This window comes from Euprymna scolopes, chromosome 2 (assembly GCF_053919585.1).
Source record: "Euprymna scolopes isolate OS-2025 chromosome 2, ASM5391958v1, whole genome shotgun sequence".
Classification (NCBI taxonomy): domain Eukaryota; kingdom Metazoa; phylum Mollusca; class Cephalopoda; order Sepiida; family Sepiolidae; genus Euprymna; species Euprymna scolopes.
The window spans coordinates 85,347,739-85,357,716 of record NC_136483.1 but is presented as its reverse complement, the minus strand read 5'-3'; the positions used below and the strand labels follow the sequence as shown (position 1 = coordinate 85,357,716).

The following is a 9,978-nucleotide window of genomic DNA, read 5'->3' as shown; positions in this document are numbered from 1 at the left end:
TCTATATAATTATAAAACTCAAATGACCTTGTAATGAGTGTTGTAACCTCACATCCGGTTTACGACTTCCAGTTGCGTATGTGTACATAAACATAAACCCATAACAGCATAAACAAATAAACACAAATCGCTACTTTTGCAGAATTTGAACTGCAGACTGAAATATTAGCGTTATTATTTAGAAATTATTATTTAACATGGGAAGGGTGGGGATGTTTTGCAACTATTCTGTATTGCAACTATACTGTCACAATTTTCTTACAAATAAATCAACTTTGACCCGTTGACAACCATAAGAGCATTTTACAACGGCGATTTACTCACGTTTTTCCTTTTTTTTTTTAAATTTATTAAATAATCAACATAATCAACACAATAAAACATATTGTTTTACTGTGTACGCTTTCAGTGTCCCAATTTTTTTTTTCTGTGTTTAAATTATCCAGATAAACAATTGTTAATACTTTCTGCTTTTTTTTTTAACATCGTTCATTTCCGCATTGTCTTAATTAGCTTCATTTACCTTATTATTAACATAAATTAAATATTTGACCCAATGGGTCATGAATGTTTGTTTAAAATAAATGAAAAAAGTTACATTTTATTTTCATTTTCTATTTAAAAAGCCATTCTTAACATGGAGAGAGTGTTTTTAACTATTCCGTACTTTCAACTAACAATTTCATTTAAAAAAGATATATCAAAATTTGAATTTAACTTGAAGTATCTTCAGTGCACATTTACCTATAAGTATAGCAAACCACTTATAATTTAATGGCTGTAAGTTTTTTTTTTTTTTTCAAAAATAAACAATTATAAACAGAATAACTCATAGAAATCTATCTAGATTCTTTTTTCATTTTAATATACTTTCATAGAAATGTTTCTGTTATGTCACAAAAACTATTTTCTTTACGTCACAAGTATCACGCTCATACATGACTGCCATAGCTAATATAATATACTGACCCAACGGGTCACGGGTAGTCTAGTTTTACTTAAATATGACATATATATTAAGAAAAAAATGAAAAGAAAATTTTTTAATATATTTTATACTGAATTCAATCATTTAGTTCTCATTTTAACATATATTATTTTTTTTGTTTTGATTTTGGGTTGATTTTCCTTCTTTTTTCAATTTGAAAATGGCTTTCTTTTTCTCTTTTTTTTTTTGGTACATCGTCAGCTCTCTTGTCTTTTAATATTGGTTTATAATTTTAAATGATCTTTACATATGAAATCCATGACTAGAACAAAGAGTAGTCCATATTTACTTGCTTCCCCATGAGGGCAGAATTAGTTACAAGGTCGGTTTTTAAAGTAGGGAAAATTCAGCTCTCAAAAAAGGGTACTTTGGATGGAAACAAAAAACTTAAAATTAAGGGATTCCTCATTCACTGACCAAGGATAGGAAAGATAAAATGTAGTATCAGAACAGATACTACATTTTGTTTCTAGCCAAAAGACCATGTTAAGTAGTCATTTAGATAGATTACTGGTTAACAACAAATTTGTTAATTAATTTATTGCAAACTATTAATCTCATCTTTCTTAGTTGTTGTTTCATGACGTTTCGGCCAACTATTCCTCTGGCCTTCGTCAGGTGGTAACCGTGACGGGATAGGAACTCTGAATCTCCTATATGCATTCTCAGTAATGACTGCCATCCATAGTTGTTGTCATCTCACAACGTTTTTGGTCAAGTAAGCCTCTGGCCAGCTTTGGGTAGGATTGAAACCACTATTTTCAGACAATTCTCACTTGGAACTGTAGAGATTCAACGTCATGAAAAAACAACTAAAAAAAAAGATGCGGATAATAGTCCTCAATAAATAAATTAATAAATAATACTCATCTCAATAATGAATTCCAATTAAAATAATATATATACTATTTGGTACAGACCCTACCATGGAAGATCAGATAATGAATAAACGTGGATTTATAAGACCAAAAATTCCAACCTTGATCGCCCTTCGGGACCCGTGGCGTAGTGGATAGAGACATTGAATCTCTATCCTCCCATACTTTTATTGTCATCGAAATTGAGAGTGGGTCTCGCTACATATCACTCAGTACTTTCAATTCATGTCATATCCTGAACATGTCAGCTATATTTCTATTCCTAGATTTTATGGAATTTTTCACTCTACTTAATAAAAGGATTGAAGAAGAAAAATTAATTGCATCATCAGTTCTACAGTATTTTAATTATCAAGTTCTTGCGGCAACTTGACAGAATTCTTAAGAAAAATTGTTCTGATTCGAAAATTAATCAACAAAAATGTAAAAAAAAAAAAAAAAAAAAAAAACTCTGTCCTGTTTTGCGAGTACGATTTCCTTGGAAAGAAGAAACCCCTTAAACTCTGCTTCCTTTTCATTGTCCGACATGTTTCACTGAGTAAAAACAAGTGTGACAAAAAAACTGCAATTTCTCAAAATTTTCAAATCACAACATTATTGGATCATGTGTCATGAACTGAAATACTGTGTGACTTGATCATGTGCCTATTCAGGTTTTCTGAGACTGTATGCTTCCAAGTGTGTGCGTTTATATAATTGATCAGTTTCATCACATAAACACATTATTCTGTAAAAAGTATTAAGTAAAAAACTTATGTCCCTGATAGTAGCCCCCACCCCTACATCAAAGTGGCACTGTGCCTTGTTTGAGGTGAAAATGTAATAAAAAAAAATTAAAAAAAAAAAAAAGATTTACTTTTTTAAAAATTATTTATCCAAAACAATGCAGTTTTTTTTTTTTTTTGTTTTTTGTTCGCTTAATTATCTCTAATTTTAATCAAATAAATTTGAGAATAGTTTTATAATATGATCAATATTTTGGAAGTTATAGGAGTTTAAGATTTATCCTGTTATTATTATCTGGAGTATTATGCCTATACACATACACACACACACACGTCTGAAGAAAATATCACCCAAGATGAAAACAGAATGTAATTATTATAAATTATCAATCTTTATATTAAAATTTCAGAAACATTAACTTAGACATGTTCTATAAGGTTCGACACCAGATTCATCTATCACCTGATACAATGGTGGATATGTTTTTTTTGATGGTATATCAACCTTTTTTGAGTTATTAAATGCAAAAATCTGTGATTTTGGTGAAAGACTTTATGCTTTGAGTTCTTACTATCTTCAAATAGTTATGGTTTTTGCTTTAAGCGTGTCTGTGTTTGTGTGTGTGTGTGTGTCTGTGTGTGTGACTTTATGCTTCAAGTTCTTACTATCTCCGAATAGTTATGGTTTTTGCTTTAAGCGTGTCTGTGTTTGTGTGTGTGTGTCTGTGTGTGTGACTTTATGCTTCAAGTTCTTACTATCTCCAAATAGTTATGGTTTTTGCTTTAAGCGTGTCTGTGTTTGTGTGTGTGTGTTTGTCTGTGTGTGTGACTTTATGCTTTGAGTTCTTACTATCTTCGAATAGTTATGGTTTTTGCTTTAAGTGTGTGTTTATGTGTGTGTGTCTGTGTGTGCATTCGTGTGTGTGCGCATGTGTATGTGTGTGTGTGCGCGCACCATCAGATGTAGTTTCATGGACAGATCCTATTTTGACAGATATTACTACTTTGTGGAAGAGTAGACCTGAGAGTAATGCCAACTAAGATGAGGGGAGGATGGAAAAAGAGAGAAAAGGAAGAGAGAAAGACGGAGAGGGGAAGGGGGAAAGAAAGAAAGAGAAGAGATGGAAGAAAGGACAGACAGAAAGGAGATGAAAGAGAGTGGAAGTGAGCGGGAAAGAGAAAGTGAGATAGTGAGAAAGAGTGTGAGGTGAAAAGAGAGAGAGGTAGGGAGGGCGGTAGGTGAAGAAAGACAGACAGACAGAGAGCTGAAGAAAGAAACAGGCAGAAAGAGAAAGAGAGAGCCAAAATGAGAGGCAAAAAGAAAAGGAGAAAGCCAGAGAAATAGAGATATAAAGAGAAAGAAAAAGAAGGAGCCAAAAAGAGAAAGAGAGAGAGAGAAATGGAGAACAATAGTGAGTTGATGGGGGAGAAAGAGAGAGAGAGAGTGTGTGAAGAAAAAGGGAGAGGCGAAAAGAAAAAGAGAAAACCAAAGAGAGAAGGACAGAGAAATAGGATTTGAAGAGAAAGAGAGAAGGAGCCAAAGATAGGAAGGGAGAGAAAATCGTGAAGAGACATGAAAAGAAGAAAATCTTGTCAAAAGAAAATCAAACGATTAAAGAATTTCCCATCAAGATGAAATACTTACTCATCTGAAAGTTTTTCTTTGTAAATCTGAAAAAAAAGAAGACATAATTTTATTTGGAAAAACAAATCAAACAATCCCAACTTATCAAAATAGAGAGAACTTGAATGCCTACTAGACATACTTGCAATAACCCTTATCCCTGAGTGGCTTCCGGGCCTTGATAAGTGGTGATCACTGTGTAAAAAAAAAAAAAAAAAAAAAAAAAGACACTGTCCTCGAGTGTCTAAGGTCTCCCTGTACAGAGGTTTGTCAAGAAAATCTGGCATGAGGATATTTTTTCTGCAAGTAAACCGATTAAATATTCATAATCAAATAGGATTTTGTTGCCCAAAATAAAATCTCTTCAGTATTGCTAACCAATACTGCCTTTTACGATGAATGGTACACCTTCTTCAAGTGATGTGACCTCAAGTAACAGCACAAAGCTGGATACTCCATCAGACAAAGGGAATTCTTGTCCTGGGATACAAAAAAAAAAAAAAAGACCACAAGTACAACTAATTTAAATTGGAGAGGAAAATTGTTTGTATTATCTGGATTCTTTGAACTATTGATCTCATCTTGAGTGTTATTTTCTTCTGGTGTATCTTGTTGAACTTGGGAATGTTTCTGTTGAACTCAGGAATTTGGACGGAATTTTGGATAGAACCCTTTATTTACTTCACGGGAGTAGCATGCGCTCATTTTGCCAGTCATGACTGGATAGAGATCTTAAGTAGTTCTCAATTGTATTTTTCGGTCACCCACACAAACCTTAAACCTTCAGGGGAATTTCACTTTTTCAATTGAGTTTTCCAAGTACTCTAACCACTGCGCTACGGGTCCTTGCAGACGTCATTACCCAGGTTACATCGACCAAAACATTGTGAAAATGGCACTCAAGATAAGAACAGTAGTCCAAAGAATCCAAATAATACAACTAACCAATCCTCATCTCAGAAATTAAGAAATGAGGAAAATTATGTTCTCAACTTCTTTACTAACTCAGTGTTTGAGAGGTAAGGATAACCTAAAAGGAATATTCGAATATCTATGTATATCAAGTCAAGATCAAGTGTTAGCCGTAGGAATTGGGACCCCTTGACTTCTGATAACTTTAACTGACGTAAAATGAAACAAATGACATAGAGCTGTTGTGATCACTCATCGCCAAAGCCTTTCTGCTCCATTTTTCTACAACAATAACACAAGCAAATCGGTGATTGGGTATTTTGAGATTAGGAAATCAAATGGAAATAAAGAAATCTAGATTCTAACCTTGATTTTATTTTTCATCTGTTTCTTTTCCTCGCTCGATTTGGCCTGTTTTTCAATGATTTTTTGTACAACTTCTTCAGTGATTCGAAACTAGAGGGAAAAAACAAAACAATAAACAACAACAATGAATACAAAAAAAAAACGTTTAAAAAATGTAATAATTAAATTGTCCTCATGTGAAAGCGCAGGACACAAAATGTTTTCTATTCTAATACAGGGTGGAACAATAAAATTGTCGCCCTATAAAAGACAACATAATTACATTTCCGTTTGATGAAAACTGGTCTTCTTTTTTTGGTGCAGACGATCTACGAGCGATAGGAACCTTCTATCATGTCTGAAAGTGACACAATGTTCAACGAGCGAGATCGGAGATGCACCACTATACAACTTATGCTTTCTACTGATCCAAGTTATGACAACAGGACCATCCAGCACCCTCAAAATGCATCACTGGATTGCCACAAATAACAGATGTATCCAGAGTGATGAAAACAAAGTTTCCAGCCACGGTTATGGTCTTTGGTGTGGTTTTAAGTAAGGGCCACATTATGCCACCTCACATCTTCAAAGCCGGCTTGAAAGTCAACACCAAAGTGTATCTGGATGAGCTGAAGAGTGTGGTGATCTCCTGGTGCAGTCAGGTGGCCGCTGGCAGACCCTAGGTGTGGCAACAGGACTCAATGCTGGCTTATAAGTCCAAAGAGACCCAAGCTTAGCTTCAGAAGGAGTACTACAACTTTGTACCCTTCTTTCACTAGCTCCTCATCCTCCCTTGACCTGAATCTGCTTGACTATTTCGTTTGGTCATACGTCAAGAACATCACCAACATGACCTCTCACAATACCAAAACCAGCCTAATCGCCGTTATCTGCCAAGCCCCTGCTGGCACTTGTGGAAAAGGCATGTTCCCAGTTCCAAACCCATATCTAGGTGGTGATTGAGGCTGACGGTGGCTATATTGAATAGATGTCAGCTCTACTACATAATAAAGTTACCTGAATTGATTTTTTTTCAATAAAAGTTTTAAAATAAAGCTGTAGCATTATTTTCTTTAGGGCAACACTTTTATTTTTCCACTCTGTACTTCTGGCTATCTAACTAGTGCTCACCCTTGCAAGGAGACAATTGGGTATATCGTAAATTTCTATTAGTTTTCGATGTTTTCAAATTTTTATTTTTATTTCTATTGTCATATACTGAATAATTCGTTAATGAAACCTATAAAGAATATGTTCCTTATTTCATTCTACATACCTTTGGTTTTGAAACGATTTAAGAAAGTCATTTAAAGTTTCTGTTTCAACATTTAAAGATTTTTTATTGTTAATACAGTACATATAATGAGATGGTTGTAAAATGTCAGGAGAAGAAATACATATGAATAGAGAGAGAGAGAGAGTTACCATTGAGGATCCATTACCTTGAACCCGCATAAATGAAGATGGAGATATATTACTTCTGTCCATGATAGTTGTGACACAAACTCAAGCAATATCAGACTAGGACTGATAGATGTAATTCTATGTTACCACTTTGCAAATAAAATGTCTACATCAAGTCAATTGTGAGTATTCTAATTTCTATTACTACTTTCTGTCAAATCCAAGTATATCATGCAACAGTATAACATTGCCTTAGGGATGAGATTGTCATACAGTGCTTAATTAAAACGATTTTTCTTTGTAAAGTGACTTTTTTTTGCAATGATTTGTGTTATTTCTGACTTAACCTAAACAGGTAATCAATTTGCAAGTTTCTGATTTCTTGAATTATTCGTTTTAATTATTTCTGGTGTTAGACAAATCATTGGAATATTTTCTATTTTACTAGAAGCGTCTGAAGTCCTTATATTCCCAAAATCTTTCATAAGCATTGAAAATTGGTCAATAATTCTTGTCTTTTTGGAATGAAGAAGCAAAATATTTTAAAGTTCAATTTTGGGTTTCTAGTGAGATATAAGTTAAAAGGGTGAAGCTATTATCATATTCAAGAAACCAGTCTCGAATTCAGGGATATTACACCACACTTTGAAAAAGTTATCATATCCCCAAAACCAGGCCATATTTTGTATTTTAGACATTTTTTTTTTTAATTCCTCATTAAATTTTGACCCAGAAAGATGGTATAACAAGCCATATAATCCTACTTTCAACAATGACCTAAATTGGCCCGGATGGGAAAAAACTCTTCATGGAGGCTTGAACCGTGTCATAATGTGCTAGGTTCAAAGAATTGATCCTCATAATGCTACAACAGTAAAAATTGAACACAATAGAATATGCTGATTCCATATTATAAATTGGTATCCATTACATGATCTGTGACTCTCCATCTCCCTTAAGGAGGTAAACAGAAATCAAAATAGGATTATAAAGAAATGGAACTTACTTTTTGCAGTTGTTCTTGAGAAAGGTATTCCATGTTTTGTGTCAGTTTCAAAGCTTCAACAAGTTTTCGATTTGCCATTTCAGTGTCTCTGATAATATAAAAAGTAAGACAATATGTCTCCATATATAAAAGAGAAAATTTGTTTGCTCTTCTAAACACAGAGATGGCTGCATCAAATCATGTTTAAGCGAATCAAATGTAACTTTTCATGCAGAATCCCAGAGCATGCATAAAAGTTATATATAAAATGTTTTACAGGAACGTGTTGACTCAAAGTATATTCAACCAATGAAAATCGTTTCAAATCACAAAAAGTAACACATCTACGTGAAAGTAATAAGCTAGTGTAAACCTAAAAACTCCTACAAGACCTGCATGCATGCAGTGGCTATGTTGTTTTAACAGCATCGGTGACCATGCCTCTCCAAATTGTAGAGACATGGTAATCTCGGAAAGACAACTAAAGATGGTAGTTTCCCTGTTGCTTTCCGTCTCGATTTGGGGGTGCATCCCCCCGCCTTCTGTGAGTTAAATGCACCGCCAGATACCAACCTGGAAATTTCTATGACGGCATGGTACATATAATGCCTAGCCTTCCCAAATGGTCACCTATCTGTTACTGGCCAGACTTATTGTTGCTTAACTTCGGTGATCTGGTAAAAATGGGTGTGTCAACGTGGTTGTGCTGTATAAGACCCAGTTAACAAAAAAAGAGACTTTACTGGCCAGATGGAAGAACCGAAAAATGTCACTATCAGCCGAGAATGCTAGTCAGAAAAAAAAATGAATAAAAGACTCATGTACCAACCTCCATCAACTAGTGCACATCTATACATGTACTAACAAGAACAAGGTAAACCAACACACATACATACATAATGCTACACTGCCAAATACTTACATACATCTATTACTTACACACATATATTCACACTATGAACATTTTTATTTGTGACTATTCACTCAATTTTCTTTACCAAACACGTTTTCATTATGAACATTTACAAATTGAAAATACTTTTTATTCTCATAAAATTGTAAAACTGTTATGTTATTTCGTTTTTCTCAATTTTTGCATTTACAAAACTTTGTTTATGTTTTAGGTAGCACTTGGTGACCCCTCTTTTCTTTCAATGTTTTATTTATTTCCATTTTTCTATGCATGCATTTCTGTAGATGTCCTTTATTTTCTTCCTTCTCTAAGACATAACTTTTATAAACAATTGAGAACAAATATTGGTATGGTTCTTAGCTATACCCAAAGATACTATCATCATCCAAAATGACCCTACCAAAGCCAGAGACCATGCCACAATGTAATACGAAAAAGTGACTTTAATCAAATTTATACCACATTATTTTTTCCAGTGTTATAGGTCAAAAAGATGAGGACTTAGAACTGTGGGGATTAGTTACTCCTACTCCTGTGCTGAATTTAGTAATCTTAGAGAAAACAGTTGATTAGATAAAGCATAAAAATCAATGAATTTCAACAAAACTAATTTTTTTCTTTTAAAACATATAACAATAATTAACCGAATAGTATACAAAGAAGATTTTTATATAGTTTTTATTTATGAAGCTATACTGATCAATAAAATAGAGGAAAATCTTACTTGACTTTATATAAAAGAAGATGATGATTTGGTAGTCCTTTATGTTTTTATGATAACAATTTCTTCATTTGAAATAAAATCTAATCATTCAATCAATCGTCTTATTTACCTTTTACAATTAAACAAATAACAAATAAAATGAACTCACTTTGTTTTTGTTTTTAGGGACTTTATAGTGTTATGCATTCGTTCAATTTTATCCTTGCATTGAGCCTGGACATCAAGAAATGTTTCTTTGTCTTTATAACATGACTGAAACAAAAGAAAAACATTAGGAACTTTGCAATCTGTATTTATCAAAGTTGAAGAAACAGATATGAGCACAATCAATAATTGCAATTTTATCTTTTTTTACTTGAAGAATCACCACTTATCAAGATTAAAAGCCAGTCAAGGATAAGTATTAATGGGATGGAATGATTGTCAGTCTAGAAATGAAGAATTTTACAAGAAGATTGATGGAATGGACAAAGTTTG

General features: G+C 33.3%; 1 protein-coding gene across 4 annotated transcripts in view; it reads right to left on the bottom strand.

Annotated features, from left to right (window-relative positions):
- LOC145293230 (centrosomal protein of 89 kDa-like) overlaps nucleotides 1-9,978 on the bottom strand; it is a 146,647-nt gene that overhangs the window by 21,916 nt on the left and 114,753 nt on the right. For all 4 annotated transcript variants that reach the window (XM_080139815.1, XM_080139809.1, XM_080139790.1 and 1 more), the window contains exons 13-16: nucleotides 9,650-9,753; nucleotides 7,886-7,973; nucleotides 5,494-5,583; nucleotides 4,237-4,262 (exon numbers count right to left, since the gene is read on the bottom strand). In XM_080139815.1, coding sequence (XP_079995941.1) covers nucleotides 4,237-4,262; nucleotides 5,494-5,583; nucleotides 7,886-7,973; nucleotides 9,650-9,753 — 308 coding nt within the window. The remainder of the gene's footprint in view (nucleotides 1-4,236; nucleotides 4,263-5,493; nucleotides 5,584-7,885; nucleotides 7,974-9,649; nucleotides 9,754-9,978) is intronic.